Raw genomic sequence first — 21,587 nt, forward strand, 5'->3', positions numbered from 1 at the left:
ACATGAATCACCATCTTGAGGAGTTCAAAATCCATACCCTCAATGAAGCAAAAACCGTAGCAATGCGGGTGGCCATCACATTCAAACAAGCATCATAATGGCAGGAATTCTCCACATTTTCCCCAAAAAGTTCCTCTAGTGCTCGCTCGTTATCAGTGATAAAACCCTGTGAAATAAGTCATTCCACTTTTAGCTATCCCAAAATCAATAGGAGAATAGCTCCAACCAAGGTGTTGAATTCTAGTTCAATTCTTATTTCAGTCATCTTGGAAATGGAAATGGAAATGTGTATTGGAAATATTTCGATTAGTGTGAAAACTAATACAATTTTCTGGGAATGATGCAAATACCGTGGAAATAATGGAAATATTGAAAAAATATTCATTGAAATTACAGTAAATGACAAAAGAAGAAAAAGAAAACATACTCATAGGTCGTCAAATCCCAATGAAATAAATGGAGTGTGAAAATGAAAAGCAATAGCATTCCACTGGATGTTGGTGTATTATTTGAGGGCCAAATTTCAACATATTCCCATGGAATATTCCAAAATATTTCAATTTCCACAAGACTCAACACGAAATTTAACCGCCAGACAATTTCTTTTTGTATATATGTTTGTCAAAATCACTAATCATTTCATGAAATATTTCAGTGAACAGGCCTAAATAATAAAATTCCAGGTATAAAAATGTAATATGTCGATAGAAATATAATTAAAATAGTACAAGTCAATTGTAATGTTTTTCAAATTTATTCTAAAAATATTGATAAATAATAATAAAAAAGTATAATCTATGGTAAAACAACAATAGCAAAACCTCAACCCAAAGAATTGGGTCGGCTTAACGAATCATGCTCATCCATTTTACTATATTTAGAGCAAAGTTTCCTATAATTGAAAGTGAGTTCATGTATGTTTTCAATACTCCATCCACATTCTTTTGGGTCTTCCTCCCGTTCTTTTAGACCTTCAACTTGAATATTTTTTTCTAATAAGGGTTGTAATCGGCTCTCGTCAAATGTGCCCAAACCATCTCAGCTGACTTTCTCTTAGTTTAGCACCTATTGGAGCTAGTCCTACATTTTCCCAAATCGATTCATTTCTAATTATATCTTTCCTAGTCTTTCCACTCATCCATCTCAACATTATTTCTTCGCAATGCCACCCAACATTTAGCTCCATCAAGCATAGCTAGTCTTACTACATAAACTTTTCCTTCTAATTTGATTAGTATGCATTTTCCACATAGTACTCTAGAAGCACACCTGCACTTTAGCCATCTAGCTTTGGTTCTATGGCCATGTTCCTCAATTTGTATAATAGACTCGAAAATGGTTGTTTTGGGGTATTTCTAGACCAGCAATTTTTTTTTTTGCACATTCCTCCTAGGTGTTAGTGCTAACTTACACTCCACATACTTGGTTTTGATCTACTTGATCTAAAGCCCTTGGACTCCAACATCTCTCTCTCCATATTTTGGTTTTGATCTACTTGATCTAAAGCCCTCCAATATCTCTCCATATTTCAACTCTCTTCAACTCCCTCTCGAGTCTCAAAGTCGTTGTATAGACTATAATGGAATTGTTGATTACATAAAGTATCCATTCATTAGTGGAACTCAATTCATTATTAGTTAAGTATCAATATATCATCTTATTAATTATGTATTTTAAGTATATATAGTTATGTATGTCTGTATGTATATATAGGGTTCGGCTTTGTTGACTCGAGAAATAACACACGATCTTGACCGTGTAAACACAACATCCAATAGTGGCTTCGAGATATGCATAGAATTTCAACTGTTGGATGTTGTGTCTACACAATCAAGATCATGTGTTATTTCTTGAGTCATATTTTTTTAGTCAACAGAACCCGACCCATATATTTGTGTGTGTCCATGATCTAATTCATTGGATATATTGATAATTTATTCAAATATATTAAAAAATTATACACAAACAAAACAATGTGAGAACGTTAGTACTTAATAGTTTGTTCATTTACATAAGTGTTTTACATATTAAGTGTATGGAGTTAATGTGACATTGCTATAATCATTTCCATGTATAAAATAATTGTCTTTGGCTACCAAGATCTTAGATATAATCCGCCAATGTATTGCAAAACACTACTAATCTTCAAGTTCACCACCCATTGTTGTAGTTTGATGACTTATGACTTATGAGTGCACTTTCATGTCTATTTCATAATTTCCTACAACTATAATGAAATCTTCTTCAAGATTTCCATTTCCATGAATATTGTATCAATTTCTACATGAGTTGAACAAGTTGTATATTTTTGGATGACTATAATAGAAATAGAAACCAAAATTTAACAAATTAACACTTTGTTCAAAAATAACAATATTCAATATGGATATGAGAATAATGATGTCACATTAGCTAGATATACCTTACTACGTCAAAAATTCTCGCTGAAATAAACACATTATTAAGTATTACATCCACGCATGGCTATATACTTTATTTTTAAATATGTTTGACTAAATTACTAATATGCCCAACTTACTAGCATATGGACTATTGTATTGTGTTAGTATGAATGTGCTAATATACAAGGTATTAAGTTTTGATTTGATGTATATTTTGATCAGGCTAGAAATAAAAATATTTTGATCAGTGTGAAAATCAATATAATTTTCATGAAAATGATGGGAATATGAAGGATTTTTAATTATTATTGTAGGAAATGATAAAACATCCAATTAAACACATAAATCATAAATAAAATAAACAACCAAATGAAGTGTAAAAAAAGTTTAACAATGTTCCACTATATTGGAAATAATGTAGTTTCTTTAGTTTCTTGTTTTAATTCTATGTAAGGGCATTCATGTCTATTCACACTAGGTAATATATATATATATATATCAAGCTCTCACTTTGAGACTTGAGAATTACTTTCCAAAATTCTTCTTGGTATCAAAGCCCTAGAGGACATCCCATCATGTTTTTAGGTTCTCCTCTTCGATTTCTCTTGAGACCTTGAATCTCTTCTCCTCTCCTCTCTTCTTCTCCTCCATTCCCAACATCTCTAGATCTTGAGACCTAATAACCTAGCCGAAGCTTCATTAGAAGGTCTCCCCTTTGAGGGCTTTTTTATTTTTTTGATTCATATTCCTTTATCCATGTTGCGATAAGGTTTTTTCTCAATTTTTTCCACATGCTACAATTCTGTACTGTGCTCTTTTCTGCCCTTCGATAGGGTCCTTTTTTTTTCTACCCTTGCTGTCCTACAAAACCTTTTTGTGACCTACGACAGCCACAGTGTGCTGTGCAGGTGAGTGCAACAACACCTAAAGTTTTTTTGGCATCTACAATAAAGGGATAACCTTCTAATAACCTTCGGCAAAAGAAGATGGCTGAGGTTTCTGACCTACGATAGTAGCAGCTAGCTGTATAGGTGTCTGAGATATCTTCTAGAAGGTGTTCTGGACTTCGGCAACAGCAGATTGCTATGTTTGTGACCTACGACAGCAGCAGCAACAACAGTTTGGTCTTCTTAACCTTCTGTAACAGCAGATTTTTGTATTTGTGACCTACGACAGCAGCAGCTTACTGTATAGATGTCTACAACAACAATTGGGGGCTACGTGAAGCCTTGCGAAAACAGCCAACCTGTTTGGGAGACCTATGACAGCAACAGACTGTTGGGTTGATAATTGCGACATCTATAGAGGCCATGTGGAGCCCTATGACAGCAGTTAGGCTATTTTTCTTACCCTCGACAGCAACAAGGGAGCCTTTCTTTGTGTGTCTTGGACAACAGTGACCTCCCTTCAAACAAAAGTTTCGACTACTTTGTTCACAAAAAACAATGACATCGCATCAAGAAACCAAGGACTCCAACATTAGTCTTGGAGCAAACTTCTCAGCCCAACGCATTACCAGTACCCTATTCTATAGTCGGAACTTTCAGTCCTGGTCTCGGTCAGTTAGGCTTTATTTGAGGAATAAAAGAAAATCTAGATAGCTTTAGGACACCATAATAAGCCACCCCTTACTGATCCCAAAACTGAACAATGGGAGATTGACAACTGCACTATCCTTGGATGGCTTTTTAACTCCATGGAGTAGCACATCTACACCATGTTCATATATCATGAGACAGTCTCTTCGTTGTGGTCAGTCCTCACTCAAACATATGCACATGCTTAGAATGATTCGAGAATCTACAAGCTTTATCGAGACATCGCCCAAGCTACCCAAGGGACTCAAAGTGTAGCTGACTACTTTGCATTCCTTCAGTCTCATTGGGAGAAGCTCTCTCACTAAGAGTCTATGTCTAAGTTGTCTGCAAAGGCAGCTAAATATGCGGTTACATGGATTGCTAGACATCAAACATACCAGTTTCTCATGGATTTACGTTCAGAGTTCGAGGCACTTCGAACACAGATCCTTAACACCACACCTTTACCCTTTTTATTCAAGAGATTTGCGACCATTTATAGTGATAAGCGTCGTCACCGTTCAGTTCCCTCTCAAACTCAGGCCCCTAGCATTATCTCTACTCCAGCTACAGATCAGATGGCTCTAATAGCCAATTCGAAATTGTCGTTGAGAAGACCTGCTGCTTTCAACTCTATCCCCATCTGTTGCGATCTTCTTTAGGATCTGCTCCCCGTGCTGTAGTTGTGAAGTCGTCATTAGTTCCTCCTATTAATACTCCTGCTTCCCTTGGCATTATTGATTTGCAACAATTCTAGACTCAGATTGCTACTATTGTACAGGATCAAATCCATGCTCATACTCACACATCCTTGACTATGGCATCAATTACCACGCTCCCAGGTACATCTTCTGCATTTCATGTTACTCAATCTGGCTCTGCTTCTCTGACTTGGGTAATTGATTCTGGTGTCTCTAATCATATGACCGGTGAGTCTAGCCATTTTACTTCTTCTATTATTCTCATTACTCATAAGGGGGTTCGCATTGCTGATGGGTCCCTTACTCCTATGCACAGCAAGGGTACCATCCTCTTATCTTTTGGTTTTTCTCGTGACTCTATGCTTCATGTTCCTAACCTATCTCTTAACCTTTTGTCTGTGAGTAGCATTATCAAATCTCTAAATTGCTCCGTAACTTTTTTTCCTACTCACTGTATTTTTCAAGAACTAACTTCGAGGAGGATTTTTTGCAAGGGATTTGAGAGAAATGGCTTGTACCTATTTAAATCCTAACCTACCACTATTCTTGCTTCTGTACTTCCACTCTCTCGTAGCCATACTTCTTCTTCTCAGACTTTAGATTTATTACATGCTCGCTTAGGACATGCCAATTTTTAACACTTATGTTCTTTATTTCCTACTTTAAAAACTTCATGTAGTGAACACAAATTTCAGTGCTCTGTGTGTGAGCTTTCTAACACACATATACTTCTTATATTCCTCGCATACATCAATTTAATAAATTATTTGATTTAGTTCATTCTGATGTGTAGGGACCTTCCCATGTTACTACTTTTAATGGTCATAGATATTATATTACATTTATTGATGACTATTCTCGTTGTACTTGGGTTTACTTGATGTATTCTTATTCTGAGGTGCTCCCCATTTTTGTTAATTTTCTTAAAATGATTCAGACTCAATACAACATCAGTATTAAATCTCTTAGGTGTGATAACAGAGGGGAATACATTTCTGATGAGATTCAATTCCACCTTCATGAGCATGGCATACTCCATCAATTGACTTGTCCCTACACTCTTAAACAAAATGGAGGGCGGATCGCAAGAATCGTCACCTCGTGAACATTGTCCGTTGTCTTCTTCAAGGAATGCATGTTCCCATGTTATATTGGAATATGACAGTCTTAATTGCGGCTTTTATTCGTAATCGCATTCCGAAACGCACCTTAGGGGGACAAGTGACACTTCATATTCTTCAGTCTGATAGCACTCTCTTCCCCATTACACCTAAATTTTTTGATGAACTTGTTTTATTTAAGACAAGAGTCCTCATCGCACGAAATTAGATGACAAAGCCATTCGTTATGTTTTCTTAGGTTACTCGTCTATGTCAAAGGGGTATCACTATTATGATCCCCTTTGTCATCGTGTAATTCATTCTTTGGATATCACACTTTTTGAAAATGCTCCTTTTTTCCATGTTACATCTTTCCAAAACGTTTTTCCTTTACAGGATCTTTCTTTTATGGTGCTACCTTGTCCAATTTTCTCTCCACCGTCATCTCCTCTACAGCACTCTTTTCCTCTGCAGGATCCATCTTCATCTTTGTCGTCTCTTAAGGTCTACGCTCATCGCCCTCGCCCCTCTCCAAACTTGCCAACCTCTTCCTTAGACTCAGGTATACCCTCTTCTACTCTTACTCCTATTACTTCTATTTCTGACTCTCACTTGCCTATTGCACTTCGCAAAGGTAAGCGGGGGTGTGTTACTAATCCTCCTATTGCCCATTTTGTTTCCTATCAGGGATTCTCTCCTTATTAAGCCTATCTTGCAACCATTGATTTTATTCAAATTCTTCGGTCTATATCAGAAGCTTTGCGAAATCCTAAGTGGATTGGAGTCATGACTGCTAAGATGAATGTTTCAAAAAAAATCACAATTGGGAGCTTGTTTCTTTCTTCTAGGGATCGGACTGTTGGTTGTAAATGGGTTTTCATAGTCACGTATCTCGCGGATGGCATTGTTGATAAATAACAAGCCCACTTAGTTACTAAGGGATTTACACAGACTCCAGGAAAGGATTTTTGTGCTACATTTGCTCCTGTAGCTAAACTTTCTATTATCCGCCTTCTTATCTCTTTAGTTGTCATTCTTAGCCTTTCAACCAACTTGATGTGAAAAATACATTTCTGAATGGGGATCTAACTGAGGTTATCTATATGAACCCCCCCTGGGTTTTGTCTTCAGGGGGAGTATTCTAAGAAAGTGTGTTAGCTTCTCAAATCTCTGTATGGTTTGAAACAGTCTCCGCAAGCCTAGTTTCAACGTTTTTCTGAGGTCATTTTATCTAAGGAATTTTTCAAATGCCATTAAGATCATACTTGCTTTGTTCATCGAGGAATGGAAAATCGTTACACCATTATATTGGTATATGTGGATGATATTATAGTAATTGGAGATGATGCACAGTGGATTGACAAAGTTAAGATACTATTGGGTCGTGTGTTTAAGATTAAAGACTTGGGTTCCCTCAAATACTTCTTTGGGATAGAAGTGGCCCGCTCTCGTCGTGGTATTTCACTATCTCAGTGCAAATACACATTGGATCTTCTTCAGGACACTAATATGTTTGGTTGTCGTATTGCCTCCTCTCCTATGAATCAAAATCATTCTCTTCATGCCGAAGCTGATGATTTATTATCTGATCCTTCTTATCAGAGACTCGTAGGCCGTCTGATTTTTCTGACTAACACAAAATCAGATTTAACCTTTGCGGTTAGTGTGGTCAATCAATTCATGCATGCCCCAAGCACCTCTCATCTTGATGCCGTTTATCGTATTCTTCACTACTTAAAATCTCCTCCTGGTCTTGGATTTTTTTACTCTTCTACTCTTCAACCACATTTGTCTTGCTTCACTGATGCTAATTACGCTGGTTTTCTTACAGATAGGAGATCTACCTCTGGTTTCTGTATTTTCCATGGTAGTAACCTGATCCCATGGAAAAGTAAGAAATAGAGTGTGGTTTCCCGCTCTTCTGCTGAAGCTGAGTATCGTGTTATGGCCTTTGGCACTTGCGAGCCTATTTGGCTTAGATTTTTACAAATGGAACAAGATTTTCCGGTCTCTGACTCTTCCACTTTGTTTTGTGATAACAAGTATGCCATCATGCTTGCTTTTGACTCATTTCTTCATGAGAAAATCAAGCATATAGAGGTTGATGTTCACTTTCTCAGGGAGAAAGTTCGATCTGGTGCTTTACAAACGGTCTTTGTATCTTCTTCAGAACAGCTTGCTAATATGCTTACAAAATCTATTGGTCCTTCTATCACTAACTCTCATCTTGTCAAGCTGGGCTTAGTTGATATATTTGCCCCAACTTGAGGAGTATTGGAAATAATGTAGTTTCTTGTTTTAATTCTATGTAAGGGCATTTATGACTATTCACACTTTAGGTAATATATATATCATGAGAGTTGGGAATCACTTTCTTGTACGCACATCTTTGAGAGCCCACAAGTAAAAAAATAAAAAAAAATTCTAAATGGAAATGAGTAATAATGTCACATTAACTACATACACGATATTTGAAAGGTATTGTCTGAACAAACTATTAAGTATTTTATTCACACATTATTACATTTTTATTTTTAAAATATGTATGAATTTACCATATTATATAACTAATTAGAATATGGACCTTGTATGAATGTACTAACATGCTTAGAATACATAAAAATTAGTTGACATAGATAGCTAACTAACTATAATTAACTTAAAATAACAATATCACATCATGTGTAATCTTATTATGAGTGAAATTATCATTATGTGTAATTTAGAAGTCCTTCATAAAGCATTTTATAAGTTCTGTTATTTTCCTAAATTTATCAATATATTAGAGAATAATTTTTTAACAAGGAATATTTCGATCGTACTATTGATCGAAATACTCCCACTTGAATCTTGCATATTTATGCCTAAAATTTAATTAATTTGGTTGAATTTCACAATTGATCGAAATATTCCGCAAAAATGATTAGTAATTTCCATCAAAATATAAACAACAAGAAATTTTTGGTTCAATTTCATGTTTCAACCAAATGGAGATGGAAATATTTGTGTATATTTCGTGTAAATATGTCTAAATTTAATATTGTGCTAATATGCCTACAATACAACAAAATCGGATGATATGTAAAAACCTATCAAGATACAATTTTTCTATTAATTATTGCATATTATGTGTGATTTACAAGGCTTTTTTTACAAGAAATATATTACTTTTCTTATTTTAATAAATCTCGTCAATACTACCAGATAAATTTCTTTTTCAAAAAATATTCCGGTCAACTTTTGCTATTTATCAAAATATTTCCACAGAAATCATGCATTTTGATACATGGAACTTGATAACTTTGGTCAAAATTTATTGTTCATCGAAATATTTCATGAAATGGATAGTGCATCCACAGAAACAACAACAAAAAAGTAAATTACAGATTAAATTTCTTGTCAAGCCTGGTGGAAAGGAAATATTTTGGCATATTTCACGGAAAATGTAGAAATTTAATGCCATGGCTCCAACAACCTCCTGGATTTTTGCAATACTCATAAACAATGACTTCCTATAATAAATTTGAAATTTGTGCCTAGAGACACAATTTGGGACGGGGCTTACTCAAAAGACCCTACACCCCATGTATAGAGTTTTGACTTACTATGTCTATTTCGGTCTGCCTGGGAAGGGAAATATTTCGATCAGTTTGGAAATTAATACAATTTTCAAACATGGTGGAAATGATGAAAATATTGAAGAATTTTTATTGAAACTGTAGAAAATTAAAAGAAAGCAATCAGGATAAAATTCTTTGTACTTGCGAGGTCTCAAACTAAGAAACCGTGCAAGTGTTTCAGTTTCCATATAATTTAAGCACAAAATTCAACAGTAACAAGGGAAACATAGGAGGCACGAACAAATACCTGGCTGTCTATAGCAAAGTACTCCAAATTCATCTGCATGTTCTCACCCAAATGAGAAGGAATCACAATCAAGTAAATAAACTTTTCAAATAGCACCTAAATATGCAATGATCAAATATGGAGGCATGCAAACTGCTAGAGTACAGTATCGAATCCAAAAAGAATTTAATGCCACAAACATCATAAGAAAATGAGATAAATTTAACCTCTCTCAATGCACCTATGCGAGGTAATACACTTGTATCATTCTTAATGAGATTAACCAATTCCTTTGGAATAGGTGAACTGAAGAATACATATGCCCTGAAAAAAAAAAAAAAAAAAAACATTACACATAAACTATAGAATCTCAATGAAAACTAACATTCCCTCAAAGTTGTAGATCGTATACATACTTTTTGTACAAAGGCACTCTTCCTGACATGTCAGACAAAAACATGACAATACTGCACATAACCAATAAAGAGTTAAAAATTTCTCCATTCTTTAGTTGCAACCAAGATATTAAATTCCAATATTGATACCTATTGGTTCAGTCTGGAATTAGAAATATTCTGTACAAATATTTTGACCAATGTGAATTTATTACAATTTTCCCGAAAATGAGGTGAAACTTATAATTGAAACTGTAGGAAATGATAAAACAGACATCAAAACATTAAACACACTCTTTAAGTCATCAAACTACAATGAACAACCATATGTAGTAAGGAAATGAACAATACATCCCAATATGTGTTGGTACTTGTATTTGAGAGCTCAATAGTTCAAAACACCAATTTTTGACAAAGAAATGAGAATAATAACATCACATTAACCACATACACTTTCACATTAAAATACTTATATCCAAGCAAATAGAAGATAGACGATTTGGTGTGTATGCTTATATGAATGCGGTACCATGCTTAGAATATAAATAAGTTGACGCAGATATCAGATAAATCAAGATACATTTCCACTAATGAAAATTTGCTAGTCTTTTCTCTGCAATTTATATTTTGTATAATTTTCATAAATTTTATCAGTGATTTAGGATCATTTTCTCAATAAAGAATATTTACATCAAAATTTACTGTTCATTGAAGTATTTCCACCGGCTTGCTATGGCTATATTTTCAAAATTTATATTTTGAAAATTAACTAATTCGGTCGAAATGTTCTGCTCAACAAAATATTCTGAAAAATGACCGAAATCTATATAAAAAGAACTTGTCTGTTAAATTTCATGTCAAGCATAGTGGACATAGAAATATTTGGGTAATGCTTTGTAGAAATATGTCAAAATTTAATACAATGGCTATAATTGAAGAACATGGCAATATTATATTTTTGAAGTTTTGAAACCACATGTATATATAATGAGGGACATCCTAGATGTCGTGATACACAGGAAGTGTAACTAAAAAATAATAGTACCAGAACAAGAAGTAACATTTGGAAAAAAGAAAAAAAAAAACTAAAATAATAAAAATCATAGAAAATAATAAAAAATCACAAAATATGTGAGAACAAAAAAAAACAGCATAGATCATGGTGGGATAGTGTCAAATCCACCTAGATTTGTAGCTCTACAAATTGATAATCTCAACAAAGAAATGACGTAGAATTAAGCTAATGGATTTGAGAATCATTAGTCTCTAGTTTGGTTTAGAAAAAAAAATCACTTCAAATTCAGATGAATTGGGGTGGCATTAGCAAAAGTTGGTGTGGCAATATAATATCTCATTTTTAACTGAATGAACTACGATGAAGCAGTCATAACTGTAAAAAGAATGGACAAAGGAAAGCACCAAGGATCTGTAAAAATATAAAACAACTTAAGGCAGTTCATCTCGAGAGAATTGAGAAAACAGTGTCAACAGCCAATAAACAAGAAAGGGAAACTATTTACTTCTCTCTTAGTGGTTGGATGAAGTATATGGCATCCATGGTAGGCAAAGGCTGCCTTCGCCTGTAAAGGTCTTCTACCACTGCAAGGAATATGGAAAAATAGTAAGCTCTAAACCAAGAAACCAGCAGTCTAAGGTTCAAACTACCAATAACAAAAAAAGAAAAAGAAAAAGAAAAAAAAAAAAGAGTAGAGTGCAATGGGATAAGAGAGCAAAGTAATATCTAAGAGAAGTAAATTCTTAAGCATGTTGTTTCTTACATGACACTCCTTCCTCTGTGATATCTGCCATCTTGCAAGAGTAAGACATGACTTTGACAGTAACTTTGTCCATAATGAGAACCTGCATTTGATTAGTTAAAATGGACTAAAACAGGGCCACATCATGTACTTATGCAGAGATACATAACCGAAAGTTTGAAACAATAAGCTCCAATAATAAAGAAAAAATTCACAGAAACTTTTCAAGGAAGAAAAATTACAGTCGAGGACTAAATATCTGGATGTTTGCAGTTATCATACAAGTGAATGCATATGGAGAAGACAAGAGTAAACCATAGGGCATTCAGTCAAGAAAAAAAAAAAAAAAATTACTTATTTCACCATCAATATGAGAAGGGGCCAAAGGGGTCCCTTATTTCATACATATATCATATGAGAGATTTCTACAATACAATTAGGAATGGAACAGGACACGAGGACGAATCTTTGCCAAAAGGGACGAGTGATAGATTGTTATTATTATCCTGGAGCATTTCAAAACTCGAGGACAAGTTTTTTCAAACCAGGGAGAATTGATGGGTACCTTAAGAGTCTTTGAGCACTTTTGGGATTTAGTTTTAGACCAATCTGTACTCTAGTTTACATTTTATATCAGTTATTAGTAATTGGATCTGGTTTTGTAGCTTCTTCTATATTTATTTCACGTTTTAGTATTTCAAATAAAGAGTGGTCCACTTAAGTGTGGGTCTAGGGGAATTATTTTAATTTATTGTTAGTGGGCCCATGGGAAGTTGTACAGCCCATGGGGGGTTATTTTAATTTTCAGAAACTTATGTATGTGGGAAACGTGGGTCATTAAGTGTAGTTTAGGAACTTTAATATAATAAGTGATTGAGGTTTTATATCAATAGAAACTCTTGTTATGTTCTGGTTTCGATGATGAATAGAGATTGAATAGAAAGGATTCTGGAGCTTTTTCTTGGGTTTGAGGTGTGATGCCTTCTACGATGATGTGATGCCATATTCTACCATGGTGTGATTCCAAGGTAAATTATCTTCTACATCCCTCCTCCACTATTTTCTTCGTTGTTTCTTTCTTATTTTATGTGCAATCCATACACATCCAAATTGGAATACCAATTACCTTGAGTACATGCTAATTAAACCCCTCCAAACCATAACCACTAGCTGCATTCACTATTATACTCTTATTTTTTCCTATCCCTTAAACCGTAGATCCCTAACCAAACCCTAAAACTCATTAAAATCCTTTTTGTGTAAATCTCTTACAACCACCCTAATCCTTCCATATTGTTGTTTCACATTCACAGCATCTAGAAAAATGGTTGCTCCTTGTTAGAGTTCTAGATTTAATCTATTTTATCTTTATGTAATAGGGAGTATTGGGCCCATAACTCATTATGTAAGTGGGCCCACACCAACAACCCTAGCCCTCATAACACCACCTTTTAAAGCCCTAAACCTTTAAACCAGACTTTAACCAACACATTACAGCCTCTTTTTGTTGAATAGTTTTATTTTATTTAGTATTTTATCTCTTTTGTCCTTTTTTGTCTTTTCCACTTATTAGACTTTGTAATCCCTTTAAAGCCTAATTAAGACTTTCTTATTAATCAAGAAAGTGTCTCTCAATTCAATTTGGTATCAGAGACTACCTCCATTGCCCCCCAACCCCTTCTACCTCCATCACCACCCAACACCCAACCTTGCTACAACTCCACAAACTCTCGCATTCTTTGGAAGCTGCGATCACTGCAAACCCATTGTTTGGAGGCTACAATCACTGCAGTCCCATTGTTTGGAGGCTGCGATCACAGCAACTTGCTGTTTGAGTGTTGCGACGACAACAAACCTGTTGTTTTTTAGGCTGCGATCACAACAGCTTGTTGTTTGAGCGTTGCAACAAGAGCAAACCTACTGTTTGGAGGCTGCATTCACAGCAGCCTTGCTATTTGAGGATTACAACAGCAGCAAGACTGCTTCTTGGTGCCCTACGATTTAGTTGATGATTGTTCAAGTCACCTTCAGCAATGTTTGATCACCTTCCACGCATCTTACGATCGTGTATTGCCACTTTTAAGGTGCTGCGATCAATTTCTTATTTGAACTCCCTTCAAACCAAAGCACATTTTTTTTTATGGCCTCCAAAACGTCTTCTTCCTCAATCACCGGTAATAGTGATGGATCAGAGGGGTCTTCCCTCTCATTCGACCGACTTTCCAAGCATCCAAATTACGACCATTAAATTAAATGATCCTAATTACCTTCTTTGAGCCCGATCAGTTGAAATGTTTATTGGTCGAAAATGAAATATCAATTACCTCACAAGGGCGGACAAACAACCTGCACCAACTGACACTACTTATCCCCAATGGTTTGCTAATGACTCTATGGTCTGTTCATGGCTAGTTACATCTATGCAACCACACATTGCGGCTAGTTTTATGTTCTCCCAAACCGCAAAACAGATATGGGATTCCGCAAAAAGTATTTACTCGCAACGTCAAAACAATGTTCGGATCTTTAACTTGAAGCGTGAATTTCCCGCCTTTCACAAGGTAACTCTTTAGTCACCACCTATATATCACAGCTACGTGCTGGATGGGAAGAGTTGACTTTCTACTCCTCGTCCTATGCTTGGAAGGACTTTCTTGATGAGGAATTATATGTGTCGATTCTGGATAAGAATTGAGTTTTTTAGTTTCTAACCGGGCTTCGGGATGAGTTTGAGTATACGAGAGTTCATTTATTGGGTATGGATCCCTTTCCGTCCTTACAGACTGCGTATTCTTATATCTTAACTGATGAGAGTCGTCGTACAACTGTCCTACCCCACTCTTCAGGAGACTACTTTGCTATGCTTGCTCGCTTACTTTCTCTACAACCTTCCAACAAATCTCTACCTCCACGTCAAAGTTGGGTCACGTTAAGGCCCGTTGTTATGCATTTCATGGTTGTCCTAATCAACAACGTCAACTATCTGACTGATCCTCAGCTCATGTTGTCTCTTGGTCAACTACTGATCAGGAGTCGGTATCTATGTCCCAAGCTGAGCTTGACAAGTTCAGGAAATTCTTCAATCAGATGGAGACTTCATCTCAGTCGGTCTCTACTTTCGCTCACTCAAGTACCTTTGCATCTGCACATAGTGTTTCCACCACTTCCTCACCATGGATCATTAATTCTGGTACCTCGGATAACATGACCGGTCCTTTTTCAAAACCTATAATGTTTGCTCTGATTATCACAAGGTTCGCCCTACTGATGGTTTTTTATCTTCTATTGCTGGTCAAGGTCATTTTTCTATTACACCTTCTTTATCCTTAACTAATACACCGCATGTTCCTCAACTTATTACTAATCTTATTTTTGTTAGTAGCATTACCAAACATTTGAATTGCAATATAATTTTTTATCCCTCTCATTGTGTCTTTCAGGATCTAGAGTCAAAGAGGACGATTGGCACTAGATATGAAGTGAATGGCTTGTATCTCTTGGACGCATCTGTTTTACCTAACACTCATTCTGTTTCTCAACTTAGTAGTAGTAGTCAGCCTAATAAGGCACTTGTAATGCGTTGGCACTTATGCTTAAGCCATATTTCTTTTGAATATTTGAAACACATGTTCCATGTTTTATTTAATAATACTAATTTGCTTGATTTTTCTTATGAAACTTATCAATTAGCTAAACATGTTCGTTCTAATTATCCTATTAGTATGAATACTACTGCACCTGTTTTGTTTGACCTAATTCACTCTGATGTGTGGGATCCTTCCCCCATCACATCCACTCTTGATTTTTGTTATTTTGTCATGTTCATCGATGACCATAGTCGTACCACTTTGGTCCATCTTATGAAACACAAGAGTGAAGTACATGGGATATTCAAGTAATTTCTTACTATAGTTCATACCCAGTTTGGTCGCACCGTCAAGACTTTCTGTTTTGATCATGATACCGAATACACCTATAATAAAGTAAAGAAGATTTGTTTAAAGTCTGACATTAAGCATCAAATGTCCAATGTTGAGATCCCTCAACAACATGGTTGATCAAAAAGGAAAAATCGTCATATTATGGAGTTAGCTCGTGCCCTCTGTATTGGCATGAACGTACCACAATCCTATTGGGCCAATGCAGTTTACCTTAATCAGACCCCCTCTCGAGTTCTTTAGTTTGCCACTCCCTTCTTTAAGCTACATCCGGATCGTCCCTTATTTTCCCTTCCTCCACGTGTGTTTGGGTGTGTCTGCTTTGTTCAAGTTCTTGACCACACTCGCACTAAACTTGACCCTAAGGCTGTAAAATGTATTTTTTTGGATTATTCTTCTACCCATAAAGGATACCACTGTTATCATCCTCCCTCTCGAAGGCGTTTTATTTCTCGGGATGTCTCTTTCTTTGAGCATACCCCATACTACAATAGGTCAATTGGCATTTAGTCCGAGTGGTTTCCTCTAGATTCCCCTGATGATGACCCCTCCCTTGTTATTTCCTCTTCCCATGTCTGTTCCTCCTTCTTCTCCTGTCAATTTGTCACCTTCTCACTTGCAGGTTTACTCTCGGCAGCCATACAATACTACCATCACTTCTATGCTAGACCAGCTAGCTTCCTTACCTCCAACTCCGCCTCCTACTGTCCCTTGTGATGATTGTATTATCACCACTCGCAAGGGTAAGCGCATTTATACTTATTCAATTTTTAATTATATATCTAATTCCACTCTCTCACCCTCCTATCAAAGTTTTCTTGCTTCTGTTTCCGTTATTTCTCTTCCTAATATTGTTACAGATGCTATTGCCCATCCTGAGTGTCGAGTAACTATGCTTGATGAATTGAATGCTTTTGAAAAAACTCATACTTGAGAACAAGTTCTTCTTCTGAGATGAAGGCTATGGGGTGCCGATAGGTGTTTACCATTAAGCATAACCCTGATGATTCTATTACTCATTATAAGGCTCGTCTGGTGGCCAAAGGGTATACTCAGACTTATGGGATTGATTACCAGGAAACATTTGATCTTATTGCCAAGATGACCACCATTCGAGTTCTTTTTTCTGTTGCTGCTATCAGAGGGTGGCCCCCTTTTCAGTTAGATGTCAAGAATGCATTTCTTAATGGTGATCTTCAGGAAGAAGTTTATAAGGTCCAACCTCCTGATTTTCTTGCCACTGCCTCTTCTGAACATGTCTGTCATCTTTGTCGTTCTCTTTATGGACTGAAATAGTCTCCTCGCGCATGGTCTGAGCGCTTTACTAAGGTCATGCATCAGTTTGCTTTTCATCAAAGTTCTGCCAATCATACTATTTTCCTGCGTCACTCCCAGGGCAAAACTGTCGCTCTAATTGTTTATGTGGATGATATTGTCCTTATTAGAGATGATTGTGACGGTATTGCAGAGGTAAAATCTTACTTATGACGTCAATTTGAGATTAAAAACCTTAGGCATCTTCGTTATTTTTTGGGAATTGAGGTTGTACGATCCCATTCTAGTATCTTTATCTCTCAACGTAAATATGTCTTTGATTTACTTAGTGACTCCGGTCAATTTGGTTCTCATCCCGCTGATACTCCTATCGAGCACAATCACAGGTTAGCTAATTCTGAGGGGGAGTGTTTGGTCAATATTGGCCAGTATCAACATCTTGTGGGAAAATTGATCTACTTGCCTATGACTCGTCTCAACATTGCCTATTCTGTTAGTGTTGTAAATCAGTTTATGCACTCTCCTTGCACATCTCATCTTACTGTTGTCCATCGTATTCTTAGATATATTAAGGGATATCCTGGTCGAGGTATTTTGTTATGTTCAGTAACTAATAGACGGTCCACTTTTGGGTACTGTACTAAAGTTGGTGGCAACTTGGTAACTTGGTGCAGTAAGAAGCAGGATGTTGTTTCTCAGTCAAGTGTTGAGTTAAAATATAGAGTTATGGCCCTTGGAGTGTGTTAGTTGTTATGACTCAAGACCTTACTAGTTGATTTGTGTCTTCTAGTGACAATCCCAATTTCATTATATTGTGATAATAAATCAGCGATTAATATAGCAGCAAATCCAGTTCAGCATGACAGAACGAAACATATTAAAGTTGATCGACATTTCATTAGAGAGAATATTGTTTTTGGGCAGATTTGTACTCCATTTGTTCCTACATCCCAGCAACTTGCCAATATTCTTATTAAAGGTGTTAGCAAAACCGCCTTTGAAGGTATCTTGTCCAAGTTAGGCGTTGCCGATATCCACGCACCAACTTGAGGAGGAGTGTTGAATAACTCTATTTTATTTAATATTTGATCTCTTTTGTCCTTTTTTGTCTTTTCTACTTATTAGACTTTGTAATCCCTTTAAAGCCTAATTAGGGCTTTGTAATTAATCAAGAAAGTGTTTATCTCAATTCAATTTTTTCATTAACTGAAATACTCATGTAACCATAGTTGCAATCAGAAAAAAAAAATTCTGATCTATAGTGCCACAGCCAAGCCAATTAAACACCCCATTCTTGACAACCTAAACTTCTCTTCACAAAAGAATCCCATCCCTAATCCCTTCACCAAGAATCGACCTAATCCTAATTTCTTGACTTGAAATCAACCTATAGACCCTATTCTTTGCCTTCTCATAACCTGAAACCTCATATCTTTAACCTACAGCCTCTATGAGACCAATCAAACCCATCATCAAGTTCATACCGTAGTGACCCCACCCTTCCCAAGGTAGAAATAGCCTTTGAATCAAATAGATCTAGGTTGTCCTACATCAGCTCCATCAATTTTCTTATCCTTACACTCATCACTAGAATAGTGAGGTAGAACCTCCTTGGCGTGACTAATTCTTAGTTACGAGGTATGCATATGCTTAAGTATGCTCTTCACAACGGAGTTTGTGTGTCAACCCTTACTCCTTTGACAAATATGTATGCTATCAAGTTGTGTTTTCTTGTTACTAAGGCATAAAATGGGTCGGATTTTATTCGAAATCCAAATTTAGCAGGTTTGGACCGTTGGAGTAGATCCAAATAAAAAATGAGTTAAAAATGGTTTGACATCCCTTGATCCAAGTTGGATTCAGATCCATCCGTATATCCTCCTAGATTCGAATGATATAGTGCTTTATAAATTATTGCAACCCTAACAAGATGCCATGTAGGGGATTGGCCTGATCAGGTAAGGACACAATGAGTTGATACAAAAGGGACCATTGCTAACAACAAGTGCCACGTGATGGCTACCCATGAAGGAGGCCATAACCGTTGACGCCGCCAACCAATCAGGATTACATGATAATGCGTACGAGTCCATACAGCACAGTTGTCAAGCAATTAGAAAAATGCCACCTGGCACCAGAGAGAGTCAAGGGGCGATGGAGGCAACGCCAATGCCACTTAGCCAGGGACATCTGGCAACTAAAGCCCTAGTGAAATGCTATAACTATGAGGGAAAGCCTTAGTGCTAGGGGGAGAAAAATCATGTAATAATTCTATAATATTAAGCATTTTGGGACAAAAGAAAAGACCTTGTCCATAATAAACATTTATATATATATATACCTTGGGTTTTCGGGCCTCTTAGAGCGCCCAACTAATCCCACAAGTCATGCATGTCACCCCTTCCACAAGCACCACATTGTACTAGGATAAATCCCAGAGGGTGGCCACCAAGGGGAGAATTGAACTCATTGGGGAATGTATCTAAGAGCCCAAAAGCCAAAATCACTATACTATACATGGAAATGAAAATGGTAGTGTCACATTGACTACATGCACCTCAATATGTCAAGCACTTACTTAAAAGGAACAAACTGTTAAGTATTATATTCTCACATTACTATAATATTAGATGTAGTAGTTGAGGTCAGTACTAGTGAGGTCGGTACCCCAAATAGCCTAGAGGTGGATTATAAACCCTTTTGATTCACCCTATGCCACTTACGTTATCCAACAAACTATCAACATGGCCTATTCCCCAACCTTGTGGGTTCCATAACCTCGTCAAATCTACTTCCATCCTCCCTAATATAAATTTTCCACAGATGGGCAACCACCAAGGTATACCATTGGCTTGATAAGCTCTAAATTCCAACCTATTGGAGTGACATCTATCCCATTGTATTGAAGAGTTCAAGATAGTATTTCTCGGATAAAGGAAAAATTGGCTCAAGGTGACACCAAATATACACTTACACAAACAATAATTGAGGAAACATGAATAAAAAAGTCATTAATTGCTTGTGCTCACTATATATGCTCATTGTAAGAAGCAATGTGCACTGCCAATGATCAAGGGAAAATGAATAAAAAAAAGTCACTTAGCTCATGTACTCATTACATTTGCTCATTGCAAGATACAATGTGCCCCAAAATGGGTACCAAAACCTTTGTGTCTTGGCCATGCTAGGATAAGACCTACCAACTTGTAGGCAATGATAAAGCATCATTTTAGGGTCATTAATTAAATAGCCCACTTGACCTATTCTCTCTAAAATTAAGTCCAACCTATCACAAAATAACTTACTTTTGTTTAATTTGGATAATCCACACAAATAAGGGATTTAAATGCTCTACGTGCACAGGATGGGATTCAAGTTGGTATTTGCTAGTCTCGGTCTCAGTTCAAGTTCAAATCAATCTTGGGGATTGGTTTACCTTTCTATTTTATTCTATTTTACCTTTATAATCATTTTATTTTATAAGAATTTATGTTATATTAAAGTAGTAGAAAAGGATATTTTGAAGAACCTAAAAATATTAAGTTTCAAATCAATATATAATTCAGATCTAGATGGATATATGGATGAATCCATATCTAATCTGTATCCGACTCGGAGCATGAGACATCAAACCATATTCGACCCATTTTTTTATACGAAATTACTCCAAGGCCTAAAAACCACTAATTTCGGCTTTCAGATCACTCAGATTTTGGATAAAATCCGACACATTTTATACTCTAACTTAAACACATACAATATATATATATATATACATATATATATAGGGTAGCGTTCGGCGGCCAAAACTTTGGGAGCCAAATTTTTGTCCTATATGGCTTAAAAGTCTTGGACTGGGCTGATTGTTTGTGAGGATGGTCTCTATGGTGAGGAGATCATCATCACAAAATAATCAGCCCAATCTGAAACTTCTAACCCCATCAAAAGTGATTTACAAGTTGAATTGCGGACCATTGATTTTTACTGTTAATTTGTAAACCACTTTTGACATGGTTAGAAGTTTCAGATTAGGCTGGTTTTTTGTGAGGATGATCTCGATGTGATGATGATCTCCCACCATAGAGATCATCCTCACAAAAAATCAGCCCTTTCCGAGACTTTTAACCCATATAGAACAAAACTTTGGTTCCCGAAGTTTTGTTCGCCTGAATGTTACCACAAGGATTGGGTTCGCAAATATTTCAATATGTGGTTTGTATTCCACAAACCCAAAACAAGCCATACTGCAAATTGTCTCACTTCAAATGGATTCGCAGTTCCGTACAATGGGAGTGATCTTAGTAACTTGTTAGACTTCTAAATAATAGCTTCAATCTTCAAATATGCTCCATGCTTGAAGGGAAAATATAGTAGACTGTCCCTTTCGAATACACAATGGAATCCAGACATTTTCTATATTCTCATTTGTGTGTGTGCATGCAGAATGTAGACAACCTTGTGGCATAGAGAGCAAAGAGCAAATGAGTAAAGAATAGTATTATAAAGACTTCAAGCTAATCACTAACAGAATTAATAATACGATATAAGCTAATACATGTGCATTGATGTAATACACATTCCAGATAAGTAGCAATG

General features: G+C 36.2%; 1 protein-coding gene across 2 annotated transcripts in view; it reads right to left on the reverse strand.

Moving 5' to 3' along the window:
• The window catches only part of LOC147393167 (SNARE-interacting protein KEULE-like), a 70,489-nt gene that overhangs the window by 44,349 nt on the left and 4,553 nt on the right, over window positions 1-21,587 (reverse strand). For both annotated transcript variants that reach the window (XM_086454983.1, XM_086454982.1), the window contains exons 3-8: window positions 11,800-11,881; window positions 11,542-11,620; window positions 10,043-10,093; window positions 9,854-9,950; window positions 9,648-9,680; window positions 38-166 (exon numbers count right to left, since the gene is read on the reverse strand). In XM_086454983.1, the coding sequence (XP_086311109.1) occupies window positions 38-166; window positions 9,648-9,680; window positions 9,854-9,950; window positions 10,043-10,093; window positions 11,542-11,620; window positions 11,800-11,881 (471 nt within the window). The remainder of the gene's footprint in view (window positions 1-37; window positions 167-9,647; window positions 9,681-9,853; window positions 9,951-10,042; window positions 10,094-11,541; window positions 11,621-11,799; window positions 11,882-21,587) is intronic.

This window comes from Akebia trifoliata, chromosome 10 (genome assembly GCF_017979445.1).
Source record: "Akebia trifoliata isolate Shusen 1 chromosome 10, ASM1797944v1, whole genome shotgun sequence".
Taxonomy (NCBI): Eukaryota; Viridiplantae; Streptophyta; class Magnoliopsida; order Ranunculales; family Lardizabalaceae; genus Akebia; species Akebia trifoliata.